Source organism: Phlebotomus argentipes, unplaced genomic scaffold (genome assembly GCF_947086385.1).
Source record: "Phlebotomus argentipes unplaced genomic scaffold, Phlebotomus argentipes genome assembly contig_2, whole genome shotgun sequence".
Lineage (NCBI taxonomy): Eukaryota > Metazoa > Arthropoda > Insecta > Diptera > Psychodidae > Phlebotomus > Phlebotomus argentipes.
The window spans coordinates 9,655,596-9,672,867 of NW_026776162.1; the positions used below are offsets into that span (position 1 = coordinate 9,655,596).

Consider the following 17,272-nt stretch of genomic DNA (forward strand, 5'->3'; position numbering starts at 1 on the left):
TCTAGTGGAAATTGCTGTTAATTCAGCTGAGAAAATATATCTATGAGGTTTAAGAAGTATACTTGACACGAATTGACTTTATCGATTTAAGGACAAAATGGGAGGGGAAAAAAGGATTGTTTTCACACCCATGAGAAGCAGCAAGAGGACTCAAATCTTAGGTAATAGTCACTAAAAGCTCCTCTTCTCACGCTGCTTCTCCACTGTGTGTGTGTGTGTTTGTGCGTCTTGTGAGGAAATTGGAGAGATTGTGCAACACAAACGTCAAGAGAGCAACAAGTTGTTGAACGCAATATTGCCAATATTTAGTCATCAGCATCAAAGAAATTACACCACAAATTCACTAGCGCACGCCAAGAGCCCCACAAAAAAAAGCCATATGAAAGATAGCAAGACCGGAAGAGACTCTTTGCCGGAACATCAGCACTGCCAAACAGTTTGTGGGCCACATTTTAATCGCGCCAATTAGCATTTTTTTTTTCGGGGAAGTGTGTAATTAATTTTTCACTTTCATTTCCGCTCGATCTCCGCACTTGATGCGCTCACTTTGGGGTGGGAAATTTGCATAGGACGAGAGATGGAGAGCAACCACTCAAAATTGCCACCCCGCCTGATGACTTTTTAACTCTGTTACGAGGGACTTTTTGAACTCGCGCGCGCGCTCCTGACTTTCTTCTCACCCCTGAAATTCTGTTATCACTTGAGATTAGGCGACGAATTCGGCGTAAATGACGAAATTAATTCAATTGAGGCGCGATGTTTGACGTGTTTCGGAATGATTTGGGGGACATTGAGGGCGAATTACGCGATGGGACTGTTAAATATCCACTAAAATTTAAACTGTAAAATAACCATTAATTCAATAAACAAACTTTTATATTAATTTATACGATACACGATGTGAATACTGGACATGACATTTAATTGCAAAATCAAATGGGGGAAATGAATATATTGTATGGTTAGAGAATAACACACAAAATAAAGGAGATTATGACAGAGACATAAACCCAGAAAAAGCTATTAGATAAAAAAAAACCAGTGGAAATTAATTAGATTCAATATATAAAACTATAAAAAATGCATACATGAGAATAAAATTGTGATAAAGTCATGCAATGAATGATAGTCGAGAGAATAATAAAGAAATGAATTAATATCGATGTGCAAGTTTCAATGTGTTTCACTCTTTGGGCTTTTTCCCACCCCTTTTCCTCCAAAGCTCTCTCAGCATTCGCGAATTAATTCAACACAGCGCGAATTCTCTGCAGCAAATGGATTTTCCCAGGGATGAATAATAATGTAAGTAATTTTGATACACTCAAAGGGGGAGATATTATGGTCAGAAGTGATTAAGAGGTCAGCAGAAGTATTTAAATTGAAATCTAATTGCTTGTCTAGGTTATGAAACTAATTTTAATCCAAACTTTAGTGACTAAATAACATCGGAAAACATCATTTTATGCACTAAAAGTGGAATAATTCATATTTCTTAGCAAATTTGAGAATTTTTGATGAAATGTTAAACTAAAGATTGATCATAACCTCTAAAATGTTACTTCAAAATACAAAATTGTCTATTTTAAGAGTTTCTTGATTGATTTTCTACTCTAAAATAACAAATCGGTGCGTTTTCGATTGTCGGGCATGATTTTACTACTAGAAAAAGTTAAATTTTTAGGTTATGTTGCAAAGTGCATCGAAAATAGCGATTAAAAAATAAATCACATCAAAATATCCACTAGAAACGTCACGTATTTCTTTAATATCGTTTCTCTGTGCATTTTTTCTGGGTTATAAAGTAAAAAGTGAGTCTTTTGTAACAATTACGAGCTAAATTTGAGGTTATGATACGTTAGGCAGTTGGAAAAAAGGGAAAAATGTATGAAAACACATGTTTTAAGAACTGCCAAAGTTCTGAAAGTGTTTTGTGATCCTTCACAAGAAATTATTGGAGTGTTAGGAAGTGATGTATAAAGTTTAGTCGTATTATCTCCCCCTTGGACATATTCAGTGCCGCGATAGTGCAACAATGAGTGCCTGAGACTAAATTGCGAGCCTTCCGAAGGAGTTTCTCACTCTCGAGAGGCTGCAGAAGTCTCAGTGTCGAGAGATCTCAATGGGGAAACTCCATCCGACGTGTGCTTTCAGCGATGGCGAAAGGCGTTGAAAGCTCAGTGTCAGTCGCATTGAGAGGTAGATTTCCAATTCACTGCACAAACACTCGCGATCTTATGCACAATATTTCACCCCCGCGCACAAGGATTTCTCAGCCACCGGAGTTTGAATGGGAAAAACGTCGCCGGGCGTCAAATGTGCGGATGAATTCCATCCACGCCAGTGGCGGAGTTTAATTTTCACACGCCTGCCGAAAGCCCAAGATTAAGTGATCAAAGTTGAGACGTGACAGATTTGCCGCCGTATTTCTCAATTTGTGTGAAACTCTTCAGCTGTATTTCAATCATGTGTGGCAAAACCGCCGTATTAGAATATTAAATTTCCTCCACAGCCATCAGTGTTCGAAGTGGAGTTTTAGGTGTTTCCCACCCACATTTTCACTAATGTGAGAAACGCCATTCGCACACGGCAATGCACAACTCACTATTCTTATCCTCGAGCCAGAATCGCTTGAATTCCCCGAAATCCGATAAAAGCTCAGAATTTGAACAAATTTCGCATATTAAATTCACATTTCCAGCTCAAGTGCTTAAATTGTCCTTTGGAAGCTGAAGAATTGTTACAAATTTGCTGCGTCAAGACAAAGAATAAAATCACTTTAATTTAACCTTATTAGAAATTCCCATGCGACGGTTTTATGTTAAATTTGCTCTATTTTATTGAAAAAAAATACCCAGAGTTGGTTAATGAATTCTGACGCGAAATTGAACACATTCTAAACGTTTCGCAGTGCAATTTTGCTTTCAAAACTAGCTTGTTAAATGAAATGGAAAATAATTATCAAGAAACGGCAAGAATTTTCCGGGGATTGATCAACTATTTTCTAAGACTAAAGCAACTAATTGAGTTGCTTAATGTTTTAATAAATTGGATCAAATAATATCACAAATTTTTCAAGCAATGCATTTCTCCGGTCATTTAATCGAAATTCTCTACTTAAAGTGATTAAATCTCCTTAAACAGAGGCAAAAATTTCAACTTTTTGAAATTGACTTTTTCTTACTATAAAATACTTCATATTTACGAATCCGGAAATCCAGTTTCTTAGAAAGTCTCTCTAGAAACTTCACATTCCTTGCGGATTAATATTCATACTCCAAAGAGAAGGTAAGTGTTCTTGCTCTTAAAGATATTTGTGCCAGTTGTGGGTGGATTGGGGGTGAAATACCCTAAAGAATTCCAATGAAAGTTTCGCCACTTCCGAAGCCAAGAATCTCGATGCATTGCTGAAGCTGAAAGAAGGAAACTTTTGGCCACAGAACACACGTTCTTCTTCTAGCATTATATGCAAATGTGTGATGTTCCAGAGGACTTTAAGACATTATGGCTTATTGTACACCAAAAGTACCCCATTTTCAATCTTTCGGGCGATGCGATGTTTTCCCATGGTGGAAATTGTCGCAACAGCGCGCGAAGAGGGCGAATGTCACGTGTGGGAGAAATGAGGGAGAAAAGATGCAATTTTCTCAATGGACGCAATGCAACTGTTTCAATGACACTTTTGGGGATTTATCCTTTTTCCCCTCCTGACGAGCAAGATGGAAATTTTATCTCCAAAAGTGCTTCTCAGTCCAGGTCAACTGGGAGAGATTTTGGAGAAGCTTCTGAGGAAAGAAGCGCGCTCCGAAAGCAATCTCCTGAGAAACATCTCAGATGAACCCCTCACTTGGGTGAATCCTGTCGAAAGTTATCTAATTAAATATCATCCGCATTACATACATCGCCATGGTGAGGAGTTGAGCAAGAGAACGAGGAAGTGTCAAGAGTCTCATAATGCTGACATTTCTATAAATTTGTGGTTTTGGGTGTGTTTTAATCTCACCTCATTTCACGATGGTTTCCTCCTTGTTTTCTTAAGGATTCCCAGCGTCAAACGTGTAATCATATTATGAAGTACTAAACACGAGCTCGCAAATACGCCCATTTCCACCCGGTGCGACATTAGAGGGAAGCATGTGGCTTCGAAGGTGTAAACTTCCTGCTGTGAACAACGTGTCGCTCTGTGCATTCGACTGATAAGCAAAGGAATCACACTGTTAAGGACATCGCAAGCTCGTCTTGCACTCAGTCGCCCAATTGCCGGAGTTTCAGGTGGCAAAACACGCCCGGGAAAGTTCTTAGCAAGAGGAACATTACTAGTGAATGTTGAAAATACTTAAATAAATCAAATTATATTCTGAATATTTAAATATATTGGAATATTTTATTGTTTTCTACAGTTGGATTTGAATTAAGGGCCAATTTTGCCTTCAAGAAGTACAATCGGAACTTCTACATGCCTTAAGAGTTTATACTGCTGCCCTCTGGCGGCAATATGTGGCGAAAATAATCAAATATTGAAATTTTGCTTAAATATTCAGAAAATAATTCAAAAATTCATACTATTTAAATATTTTTTGACACAAAAGTTAGTGGCCCGAAAGCGCGAGTGATTTTCCCCTTGATTTCTTGGAAAACCCGCTCAGAACTTGACGCCAAGGGAGCGCAATTATGGGAAGAAATGTACATGACAAAGAAAACTCTGGGAATTAGTGTGAATCTCTGAGGGAGTTGCGATTGATTCTGTGCAATTCTCCTTGGGATAACAATGCAACATGATAAGTTTGCACCCTTCAAAGACATGCTAATTGTACGAGTGCGTCTCGTGAGACCCAATTAACGGCTGTTTGGCAGCGCGCTTCTCAATTTTCCGCCTCATTGACTCCCATCGCCAAAGTGTAATCCGAGTGTTTCTGGGAGACAGACAAAATAATCAAATAAAGCTCAACATACTCGTAATTACAACGTGCTGGGGAAGTTCTTTGATGAAATTTCGTGGCAAAATAGAGCAATTCTGGGTGTGCGTGTGTGGAACAATTTATCTCAATCCTGGGCGCGCACAAGGAGCACTTTTCCACAAGGAGGGCGCGGAATGCTGAGTGATGCGAAAAGGTACATAAAATTAAATCCAAACGATGAAGTACAGCTGAATTTGATATAAATTCCCTCCATGCCCGTGAATGAAGAGAATTCATCATGAGTCTCTCTCCTTGTTTTTTGGGGCCAACAAATCCTTGGCGGTGTGAGTTTTCCGACGGATTTGTTGCCAAACAACTGCAGCAAAAGATTTTCGTGATTGTAAAATTGTAATCACATAGCGAAACTTTGCAATCTCCTCCTGGGCTGGGATATATAATTTAATTAATTTCCACTCAGCATCTCGTGGGGGATGTGAAAGATTTTTGGGGGTGGAAGAAGAAGGATATTTGCCATCAAAACCGCCACAGAGTCGCGCGCGAGGACATGAAGAAAAAAAATGGTTTCATTTGATCATCCATGTGAGGTTGGAAAACTGACGAGAGAAATTCGCAATTTGTGAGCTCTTGAGGAGCGGGAAAGAGGGATGAATTCCCCTCGGCTCCGGAGCTTTATTACTTCCAGAAAAGGAAACTTATAATTGACTACGAAATTGCACAATTTCTTGTGATGTTGGAAAATTTTTTCTACCATGAATAATTGACAAGGCACGAGAGATGCGCGCACAGAGTAGGAAAATTGTCTATTAATTACCGTTGAAAATTGTGAAAATTCGCCTTAATCAGGGAGCACTTTGTACATAGTATATGTATGTATGGCAAAAGGGATCTCGCTGACGTGGAAGAAATCAAAGATTCGCCCCAGCCCTTAAGTGAATGTGAAACTTTTATGCTGTTGAGTGTTCATTCTTCGTGCGCCCAGGGATGAAATGTGGGGGAGTTAAAAAATTATCCTCTTTCTCTCCTACTTGTGTCCGGAAAATATCCTTCGAGGGAAAACTTTGTGTATAGGACTCCTTTCAAGGCTGGGGGGTGGAAATTTTCGGAAACAAATGTGTTCTATCCTCTCGCCAAAGTGTTAGAGATGGATGGGTGAGACTTGAAGAATGACTTTGTGAGGCAGTGAAATGGAAAATGTGGCTCACACGACTGTGTGTGCGTTTTCCAGAGGGTGGCTTGAAATTTTAAGGAAGGCCATCGGCAGAGGAAGTTGCTCCGCTGCTGGGAAATCAAAATTGAAGCTGACTAGATAGATGGGTATTATTGGAGGGAATTGTTTGTCTCAATTATGCACAACCCCCGAAAATTTCCTACTCGCATTCTCTCAATGTTTGAGGGAATGTGTATTAAATTTTAACGGAAAATTTAAGAGGGTCTTGAAGGATTTCCCATCAGCATTCGACTCTCAACTCGAGCATTTTCCACTTATCATGAATCATGGAGAATGTATAACTAATTCGCTTCATATAAAGAGAAGCGAATTCCCGCGTGGGCGGAGCTTTCTAGTGGGCGGAGTCAATAATGCGAAGCACAGAAAGAATTTATGCACGATGAGCATCTTTGATCTGAAGTCATTCAAACTCAGATCAGTTTCAAAAGAAAAAAACGAAAAACTCCACGCATTGTGACGCCTCCTTTTGCCAGAAAGAAGAAAAAATCAAACCCACCCTTCGACGGAAAAGTACAGCAAAAGTTTCCCTCAAAGCGAAGGTGTGAGTGACTGAAAGAGCTTTTCGTGTTATTGAATTTAAAATTCATTCGGCATTTGTTACACAATTTGGATTCAAATATCAGTCAATTCCCCGAAATGTGGGATAACCTCTTCTACCTTGACTACATTAGGGATGTTCCTGGCGCACGGAATCCACTTTGGCGTCACGAGAGACAATCAGCCGAGAAGCTGCGGGTTGTTCAGCTCGCTTTTTTTCCCTCCTTCACTCTCTCTCTCTCTCTCTCTCTATGGTAGAATTTATCACGACGGCACAGCGATAGGGGTGCCTCGAGTCACCCCCAGAGACGGAAAGTGAGTTTTGATGTTGCTGTCGATTTTTCAGCATCATCCCCTCGGCCTAGAAAGTGCCTCAATCCACCGCTTATTGTTCCACTCTATTGAAGATCGCACCCAGCTTCAAAGGGCAAAAGGAAGAAGTCGCTTGTTCTCTTCTCACCCACGCATGTCGCGTGTCCTTCCTTCCTCATCGCGCCGCGGGAAAAAGACAGCGCGCAGACTGCGGAGGGTGCTTTTCCCTCCATAATCACCCTCGCATTTTGGCGCTACACACACCAGAAATAACACACAGAGAAAGAGAGCATCAACTTTCCCATTCTGTGAGCTCTAATTAGAACAACTTTTTCACCGCGCGCGCTGTCCCTTTAACAACAAAGAGTCTATGAATATTGAAAGCCGCGCGCTAAGCTCTCAGCTTCCGTATACACAGCAACTTTTTGCCCGCGCCCAGCTAATGAAGTTGTGTTCATTGTCGAAAGCTCCGTGCGAGCTTTTTTGCACGCGTCCACTTTCCAACGCCATGAGTTGAGTGGGTAATCCGCTCTCTCAATATCTGGGGTGGATCATCACAGAATGATAGCAAATTTGTGTAGTTATTTGTGCCAGTGTTTGCTCCATAATTAACACATAATGCCGAGCTTTTAATTCCATCCCCTTTCAGTACAGACCTGTGCCGAGAGCATCGCCACAGCGTCTATAAATAGTAGAATAAAATGTGTGGATAAAATAGCCGCAGTCGTAATTAGGCGTATTTGCCCGCAACACGCAAAAACAGCGCGATGCATTGTTGGCAGGACACACACTGGAATTGAATAGCTAATAAATAAATTAATTTAATGAGATAAACCCTCCCCAATTTAGCCGAAGCCATGACAATATTGGATTGGCGCGAAATTGAGACCCATTTTCACAATTGTGGTCGTGAAATTGAAATTCCCCGCGCCCCAAAAACTCTGGTCAGGCTCTCAATGCTTCTGGCCATTTGCCTGCGCGCGTGTGTGTGTGTGTTTGCCCAAAACGGAAATTTATGTGGAAATCCGAGAATTTCCCCATGAAAATGCCAACAGAGAATATTTGATCCTTTTCATGGGCCTTGAGAACAACAAGTGATGACGAGATTTATGGGCGCAAGAAGGGCGAATGGACTGAGTTTTGCCTAATGCTGACAACCTGAATGGGTTCTTGTGAGCGCAACAAGGGGAGATAATTTGCTTAATATCTGTACAACAATCTTTTATCCTAAATCTTTTCTTAAAGAAAGCTTTCTGGCCTTTTTGGCTATATTGCGTCAAATTTGCTTTGTAAAATTAAGATCGTGGCTTGGTCTTGATCAAGACACGTGGCGTCACGGAATGTCAGTCTTTTTGACTCTGGAATTTGGCAATAAACCCAAAATAACTCATTTTTTACAGTAAGAAATCAACGAAACAAGCTCTGTAAAATAATCTAATGAAGTGTGTTAATTTCTTACCGAGAAAGTGTTTAGCTGTTAAATATTGTACACCACTTCTGGCCAATCATCTCCCCTTTGGGGGGAGAAATAAAGACAAATATTCCCTCTCGAAGAATGTGTGCTGAGATGAAGAGTTTTGGGTTCTCAAAGGACGTTATCAACAAGTCACGACATGCGAAAGAGTGAGCAGAGCTCATGAACGCACGCCACTGGCCTCACTTCAATTCGATTAAATCACCTTGCGAGCAGTGATAATGTCTGGGCGAGTGTGTCTGTGGCTTTCTGGACTTGCACACATTTCACCTGAGCTTTGTGCGGTCATGATATGCCATCAAAGGGTTTCGTGCAGGCCGCAGAGATGTGTCTTCGTGAGAGCCACACCATGAAATGCAATACAATTGCAATTAATGCAGTGGGTAAACTCGGGCGTGATGGCGTTCCGGGGGTGTGGATGAGACCAAAAAGTGGCCACTTGTGCTGGCCAGAGGAGTGTGGGCGACAAAGGGACTCGGCATGTGCTCAAGTGAAATAAACAATGCCATGATGGCAACCAAAATGTTTGTCACTTTCATTCACTCTCTCTCTCTCTCTTCACTTCTCTTTTCCTTTCGGCGAAACGTGCACAAACATTTCGGAGGGGGTGGAATTGTTGAATGTGGGTCCATTCACTCCTCCCTGGTCAACGGCCAGTTCATCTTCCGCCAATGGCCGAACCTAATTAAAACATCCTCCATCATCCTGGGCGCGCTTCATCCAGATATTGTTGGCGCATATAAATAAATTCTGACCAAACACAGGTGGAAATTCAGGCAATTTGTGTAAATTTTTCATGAATATCGCTATTGTTGCAAATATTTGCCATTTTACACTTTCACATTGCATTTATTTATGCGTGAACTGTGGCAAATGCTCAGTTTCTGTGTCGTGAACTCCCAAATGTCCGCATTTTCACCACTGCCAAAATTTGCATTTTTGCCCCCTCACAAAACACGCTGAAAACTAATCTTTTTTTTCACCCCCCAAATATTGTACAAGTATGTAAAATGTAATTTCCCACACGTGCGAAACTCACGCTTGTCTCTCTGTTCGAACTAAGGGGCAAATCACAAGGAGATTTCTGAGGAATCTTAATGATTTCAATCAAATAATCAAAATTTGAATATTTTCGGACAAAATATTTAAATAAATCAAATTATATTCTAATATTTTCTGAATATTCAAATGAATTTTAAATACTTGATCATTTTATCTACATTTCGCCGCCAGAGGGAAGCAAAGTCGGCGTGGGGAATCGCATAATTTTCTCTTTCTTCTCACACATTTTCACACTTTATACCTTCCTGGCGTGATCCTGGCCAGGAGGCAAGGAAATTTGAGCATGAGAGTGAAGCTGGTCAGCTGATTAAGATCGAAAGACATGAAGAAGTTTCGATTGTATTTCCCAAAGGCGAAATTCATGACTTTTTTCTGTTTTTTTTTCTGTCAAAGTTAATAAGCCAATAATATTGGCAAAATAAATAATATGAATGATTGTAAAAATGACAAAATAATGGTCTCAAATCGCGAGTGACTTTCCCCTTGGTTCAAACACAATTTCCGTGAGAATTTCCCCAAACTCACTTTGCCTGATGGGTTGAAATTGGTACAAATATTTGCAGCGGCAAATACATTATCAGCCAATTGATAAATATTTGAAACGAATTTATAATTGAAAGTCATTAAATGCGATGGCGGAGTCTTTAAACAGCAAACATCCATAGATTAATTTCAAATGACATGGACTTAATTCCGGTGGCAAAAGCTCGGAAGTAAACACAAGAGGCCAAAGTGAAGTTTGAACTGCATTTGGTAATCGATAGTCACAATGGCGCTCGATTGATCATCAATCAGAGAGCAGCAGAATGTTAATTGATCCCTGGCTGGAAATTATGGCGTAAATAAATTTCAATGCAAATTCGATCCTACGGCCGAAGAGATTCCGCACCAGGCTTTATAGTGTGCATTTGATGAAGTCCATTGTTGCATCGGAGAATGGCAAATGGTTTGCGCCCAGCAGTTGGGGGGCTATTTAAAATGAATCAATTAAATGCACCGCAACCCCAGCGACGCTCTTCGTTGCTATTTGAAGCGCCTCTGATGGCCACGCGTGAACACATGCAAATGCTCGCGCGCATTTTTCATCCCAACCGCCAGAATCCCATCAATTGAGCGGAATTATTCAGCATTCGCCCGGCGACAGTACAGACGCGACTTCGCCGACTGAAAGATTGGCCGCAAGGCGAGAAGAATCGAGGCAGCAAACACTGATGAATCAATGCTTTAATCTGATATTTACGGTTTTACGCATAGGTTTGACGTTAAAACCGAGAAATGTGCATAAATTTCAAAAACTATAAAGTGTCCTTTAATTAGATTCCTTTTTACATCCACAAAATGCATTTTTCTTACACAAAATCTTCTGCTAATTTTTCGTATTTAACACAGATTTAGATTTTTCTCTTTTTATGATCAATGATTGATCTTCAAACTGCTTCAAAATATCTCTAAATCCCACACAGAATGTTCAAGTCCATCATTTTGAGCCTATTTATTAAGATGTCTTAATCTTGAATTGAACATGCAATGAAAATCACACAAAATCATATAATAACAACCCCTTAAACTGCTTTGAAACTCTCTTAAGGATCGTTCTGTTACAAAACTCTTTAAGTTCAAGAGACTCTGAGAAGCCTCAAGAATTTATTCTCAAGAGAAACAAGAGTATTTTGGCTCAAGATTTAATTTACTTTCCCTGATGATTCAAAGTCTTGTAGAAATTCTTTAATTTAAATTCAAACAGTATTAATCCAGTTAATTTGTGTCTCTGCAAAAACATTTTTTGGATCAAAGAAAAAGGATTGCGAAGAAACTTAATTCATTTTTCATCTTTTTATGTTCACAATTTGTAGAAAATTTATTGATTTTGACAAAGATAACTTCCAAAAGGCCAATAATTCGAGAAAAACTTACTTCATTCTTCAAAAATTCTTTCAATTGTAACCAAATAACTAAAAATATAACAAAATTTAGGCAATAATTGTGTTTTTTGTCAAGAATACGCAACAATAACCAAAAATTGCTATCAGTAATCTCTGAAAAGATCTTATAAAGTTCATAGGAAACTTCTACACACTCATTACTGCAATGTACACCGCCTTCTAGCGCTGCAATGCCTTGTCTTCAGTGTCATTTCGCTCAAAACCGAGAATGTCTCTCATGCATAAATCATAATAATGCATGCGGAGTATTTAATGTGCGCTGGTCAATTGTGTAAATAAAATTAATGGAAATTCAATGAGGAAATCAAATAATTTGGGAGAATTACGACGAGCGACATAAATCAGGCTGATTTGTTCCAACATTATGGCGCATCACCTAAATTTCCTCGCATTTCCACTGGCGTTGACGTGTGTCTGGGATTTTGGGCGACTCTTGGGCAATGTCAGCCCATTAGAAGCATCAAAATTTCATGACAGCACGACTGGGTTTTCCTACGAATTCTTTATCACCTGAAGCGCTTTCTTGTAACCAGCATATTTACCACCATGTTTACCCATGCAAAATTAACATCCATCCATCATTCTCTCAATTTACAAAACCCACCAGAAATTGTACATTTTTCGTTCGCACAGCCGAGGAAAAAAAAAGGTATAAATACAACTGCGAAATCTCTCGAGCGCCCGACAATTGTAATTCTTCCCAGTGTTTGTTCAGCAAATAAATAATGCGGTGCATCAAGTGTTTTTCGGGCATTTTCGTGTTTTTCCTGGTACGTTTCTCACAGCATATCCATTCATATGTGAGCAAATGAAATTAATACGAGAGAAAAAAAGCGATGTGGAATATTCACAGGGTGTATTTTTTTGCCATTCGCGCGCTCGCGAGCAAATATAAAAGTCTCAAGTTGTGGATTCATGAGCTTTTCCGATGTTCATCGTGCCTTCGCCACCCAGATAAATCACGCATTCAGACACCAAGGCGTCATTGAGCTTTTTGTCGCCTCTGTTGAAGCATATTTTTTCTCGCCACATGGAAAATATTTTGCATATCCTCTGCCTTTTCGCCTCTGTGTCCTCTCTCTCTTTGTGTGTGCTCTGAAAAGCAAATAAACAGAGACGCGCGCGTGATTCACTTGGTGATTCAGCCCCCGAAAAACTCCTTGAGTGATTTTAATCTCTGCATAGTGGCTTTTCTCATCATCCAGCCACAATGCAAAATCTGCGAGACGCGCAGTTGTGGCTAATCTGCACCACGAGCCAGAGGAGAGGCCTCTTGGCCTGAATTATGGGGATTCTTTTGGGAGGAATGTTCGCCATTCTTATCGCTCTTGGTGTTGTTTTCAACCCAAGAATGCCGCCACAGTTCAGCGAATCAATAAAGAACCGGTTAATAAAAATGGCGAATGATCCACCAAATTATCACTTTTATGGCAAAACCGTTTGCCAAAGAGATGCTAAAAACCCACACCAAAGGAGGAGATAATATCGCTAATATCTCAAGAATCTCAAAGATTTCAAGCGCTTCTTAATGTTCAAAATGCATTTTCAGTAAGTTTTGAATTTGTAATTTTAAAAATCGGCCTGAGTTTTAGCGTAGAAGAATTTTCAACAAAAAGTGAGGTTATGAATCTGTTCAAAAATATTCATTTCAGTTTTAAAGACAATTTTAAGAAAAATTGATTTGTGAAAGCTCAAAATTGGTTTGTTTTTTGATAAAACCCAGAAAAATCTCTTTCAAAAAGCCATTTTTCAAATTCAAACATAGATTTTGAGGTTATGTTTAACTTTTAAACAGTTTTATTATCCCAATTGCTTTATTGTATTGATTTCTATAAATTATTTTAACTCAAGCGCAAGAATTGAGGTTTTCCGATGCATTTCAGTGACTAAACCTATTTAAAGTCAATTAAATAACCTAGAAAAGTAAGTTTTCTAAGGCAAATAATGATAAAAATGCGAATTCTTCAAGCATTGTGCTGTACATCGTCTTCTGGTCACAATATCTTCCCCTTGATCCACACATTCTGCGACACATTCATTTAATACAGCGTAGAAAATGCTAATTTTCACTGACTTTCCTCAAGTGTCGCAGAAAGTCTGCTGAAATGGCCCAAATCTGATAAGACAACCCAGTTCCTCTTGACTCTTGAGTGCCGCGAGTGCCTTCAAGAGACGCTGAAGAATCACAGTGGAGTGTGCCTAATGAGATGGCCACTTAAGCTTCGATAAAAGTGAAATATTCGACTGCAAAATTGGCGATGGTGAATAATTCTCCTTTGACTCTCACACGTCAGTGTTGCTGATTTGCATACAACGCGCCGTTGTAATTTGCTAAAAAGCCATCATTTGTTGTATTCAAATGAGGTCATTTCCATATGCAAATTGCGCCACTCTTTGTGTGTGTGTGTTATTTTTCACGCTGTCGCAAGGGTGAAAAGTCACTGGATTAAAAAGAAAACACCCACAACATTCCATTATACAATTTAATATCAATGTACGCGCCCTTTAATCTCATCCCAGGCAAGGAAGAAGTGATTTTCTTAGCTACTCGTCAGTCTCGGTGACTTGTTTGTGGTGTTTTCGCATGGGTTTGCGCCTTGGCGGAGCAGAACCGGGCGCCCTTGTTGACGCTGGCTTTGGATTTTCAAGTTCATCGAGTTGTGCATCAGTGAGGCGATCTTTGTACCAATCAGCACTGCAAAGACACTCAAACGCAATGAGGAAAACGATCGCGACGCGCGCAATCTTAACACTCAACTCACCATTCGGGCACTTTTCTCGCCCATTCGCAGCGCTTCTGCGTGTCGTCAAACACTTGGCCGATCTTGCAGCCATTTCTGCGCGGCACTTCGCCATTGATGCACACGTAGAAGTACTGGCAATCCTCTGGGTCGGCATAGCGTGGGTGTGTTTGGGCGACGCTCTCGTCCACTTTCGGGCAGTTGAAATTGAAGACGTCTTCGCTGGAGCAGCCGACCTTTTGCGCCTCGTCCGGCCAAGTGCAGATGCCCGTCTTTGGGTTGAACACCAAACCAGCCGGACAAGTGATCATGTTGAACTTCCCATCGACGCAGTAGTAGAATTTGTCGCAAACACCCTTGTCTTCGTGGCCGAAGTAGCCGTGAAGGCGCGGACAGTGCAGACTAGGTCGCGGAGTCTCTGCAATTGAAATTAGAGACGTTTTACGCTCCGCCCACTCGAACGCCACGCCCACTTACGCAGTTTCGGGCGCTGAGAGCAGTCGAGATTGAAGGGAAGATCGCATTTCTCTTGATCGGGGCTGAAATCGTTGAACACCATTCCATCTGGACAGAGTTTTTCCGTTATGGCGCCATCATTGCACTCGTAGTATTTGTCACACTGTTCGGCGTCTGCGAAGAATCCAAATGGTTCTGGACACTGATCCGTCACACCATCATCATCGTACTGAGGTTCTGTCTTTGCTGGCGCAGGTTTCCTCGTCGCTTGTGGTCTTTGTCTCTGAGCAATGGTCGATCCTGGGAGAATAAGAGACCAAGACCGGATAGTTATTGAAGCGTGATTATTCATTTGCATTCCACCTTTTCCAGTTTCACCAATTTTTCTCTCTCTCTCTCTTCTTCATCCAACTTCTTCAACACGAAGGTCGAGCATGGAATATGCACTGCCTAAGTGGGCTTTATCAATAGAAAAGCCACTTTAATTTAACTGTCGCCCATTAATAATTCATCACTTCGCGGAATCTCTTCTCAAATGTTTGAACGAAAAATTTGAATGCCATTACAAAAGTCTGCGGAAACTTTCACTTTTTGGCTGTGTGAAGTTTACAAACGGCATTTGTGGAATTCCACATGCAGAACAAAGTGTGTGTGTGTTTCTCGCCCTCGAGAATGTTGAGACAAGCACAGAATCCGCGATTTCGCGGCACAGGGGAAACTCACCTAGGAGGAAGATGACGGACAGCAGGGCGACAAGATGTGTGGCCATCGTGAGTAATTAATGACGACTGACTCTCGCCGTGTCCGAATCCACATTGCCAGCACTCTTGTCTGCCCCCCATTCCAATTCGCGCAACCATGTGTGGAATAGTGGATCATTGCGGGGACAAGCTCAAGATAGTGGGAGAGAGATTGGTGTTGAAGTGATTCAATGTCTTCAACAGGTTTCGCACATGCAACTCCTGCCCTCATAAGAACTCTCTGTGCACACAGAGAGCTGCCTTTACCCATATTTGCCCACACTTGCGTGGCTTCAGGAAGTCACCTCTTGGTTCTTGATTTCATCTCCACAGGCAGCGTCAATGGTGCGCAGCGAAGCCGCCAAAGATCAGCAGACAAAAGACAAACCGTCGTGGAATCTTCTCCGTCGCTTCGGCCAATTCACCGCCAGACAGCAGACGAAGGAGTTCAAGACGCCCTATCAGCTCAGTCCAGAAGTCAAGCAGAAGTGGGAAGCGGCGATTGCCTTCACGAAGACAGCGACTCCCACTGGCGTCCTGCATCCCAACGGACACGGATTTCCGCTCGCGGACACGGGCGCTGAGCTGCTGGAGGAGTACCAGAAGCACCAGCTGAAGAAGCACAGGAAGGGACTGTGGAAGAAGCTGTTCGTGGGGCCACAGAAGGCGCTCCGAAAGCTGGCCAAGATGAAGGTGGATTTCATGGGTTTGGGCGCTCTGTATGGAACCGATGATTTTGGCGTTGAGCATTCATGAAAAATACCAGAGAAAGAAGGTCAAATTGAGCATGATTGCTTGGAGAAATATAAAGTGAAGAAATGACATGTTCCGTTGTTTAAATTTTTCACACTTGCAACAGAGTTGCGAGCATTGTAGAAGTGTTAAACATCAGCAGTTAACGCTCAATATTTGACGATTGTTTGTATTCCAAGGGGAAGATTATACTGTATTATTGTCTGAAGTGGAAATCTGGGATCAATTTTCTATCCTTAAGTGTCAAATTTGTCATAATTTAAACCAATTATTGTGCTTTTTTGCATTTCCTTTCACACTTCTTGAGAAAGATGTTAAAATACAATTTTTCTAGGTTATGTTGATTGAAAGACGGACAAAACTTGCAAAACCAACAATTAAATTCTACTTTTCAGCAGAAAATCTAGCATTTGACGATAAAACCGTTGAAACACTGGAAAAGGCTTCTGAAATCAAACATAACCTCAAAAATTATATTTCAAATTTGAAAAATGAACTAATTTCAGCATAAATACGTATTTTTAAGCTTATTAGCGGTTTACAACATGAAAATACTTTGGTTTCTTCCCTAAGAAATACTAAGAAACATTTCAAGGTGTCTTGATATTATATTATCGGTTTATAAGATAAATTAAATTGGAAGTTTAGCCATTTTATCTCCCCCTTGACGAATTCTCTCTCTAAGCTTTTCCCAGAAAAGCTCCTTATTATGTGGGCAACATTGACCGAGACTTTGATCACTTTGAGGTATTTTGAGGCACTTTGAGGGCTGCAATTGATGAATATTAACAATTGAATTGCCAGGTCAGAAGTTCGTGGCCATTGAATTCCAAGAAGCTCAATCATAATCGCATCTTAGCCGGAGTTTCTGGGCGGCTTTAGCAGCTCTGTTTGGCAATATTCGCTCAATGAAAAATAGATTGACAGTTTAATACATGTCAGGTCGCATGATGCCTCTGAGAAACGAGTGTGCCTTCGTCTAAGCATATATTAAAGTGTCTGCCAGTCATTGTGGCGAATGGGCTTTGGGTCGCAGCGCCCAGTTCAAGAAACTTGAGCACACAATAGGCGGCACGGCTGTGTTGGAGATGAATTGACAGACACACATCG

The 17,272-nt window shown here is 40.8% G+C and overlaps 1 protein-coding gene across 1 annotated transcript; it reads right to left on the minus strand.

The window, feature by feature from the left end:
- Positions 1-13,955: 13,955 nt before the first annotated feature.
- On the minus strand, positions 13,956-15,440 carry LOC132264641 (protein obstructor-E-like). The gene is made up of 4 exons (XM_059764907.1): positions 15,393-15,440; positions 14,691-14,969; positions 14,235-14,631; positions 13,956-14,167 (listed from the first exon to the last, which is right to left on the minus strand). Exons 1-4 carry the CDS (start codon positions 15,436-15,438, stop codon positions 14,017-14,019), a joined length of 873 nt encoding a protein of 290 aa, XP_059620890.1. The 5' UTR covers positions 15,439-15,440; the 3' UTR covers positions 13,956-14,016.
- Positions 15,441-17,272: the final 1,832 nt, after the last annotated feature.

What these genes read in the sequence shown, in the direction of transcription:
- LOC132264641 (XM_059764907.1), bottom strand. Translation starts at nt 15,438, where the DNA reads ATGGCCACACATCTTGTCGCCCTGCTGTCCGTCATCTTCCTCCTAG. An exon ending in GTCCGTCATCTTCCTCCTAG is followed by an intron (nt 14,970 to 15,392) that starts GTGAGTTTCCCC and finishes TTATTCTCCCAG; the next exon opens with GATCGACCATTGCTCAGAGA. An exon ending in GCGAGAAAAGTGCCCGAATG is followed by an intron (nt 14,168 to 14,234) that starts GTGAGTTGAGTG and finishes GTGTCTTTGCAG; the next exon opens with TGCTGATTGGTACAAAGATC.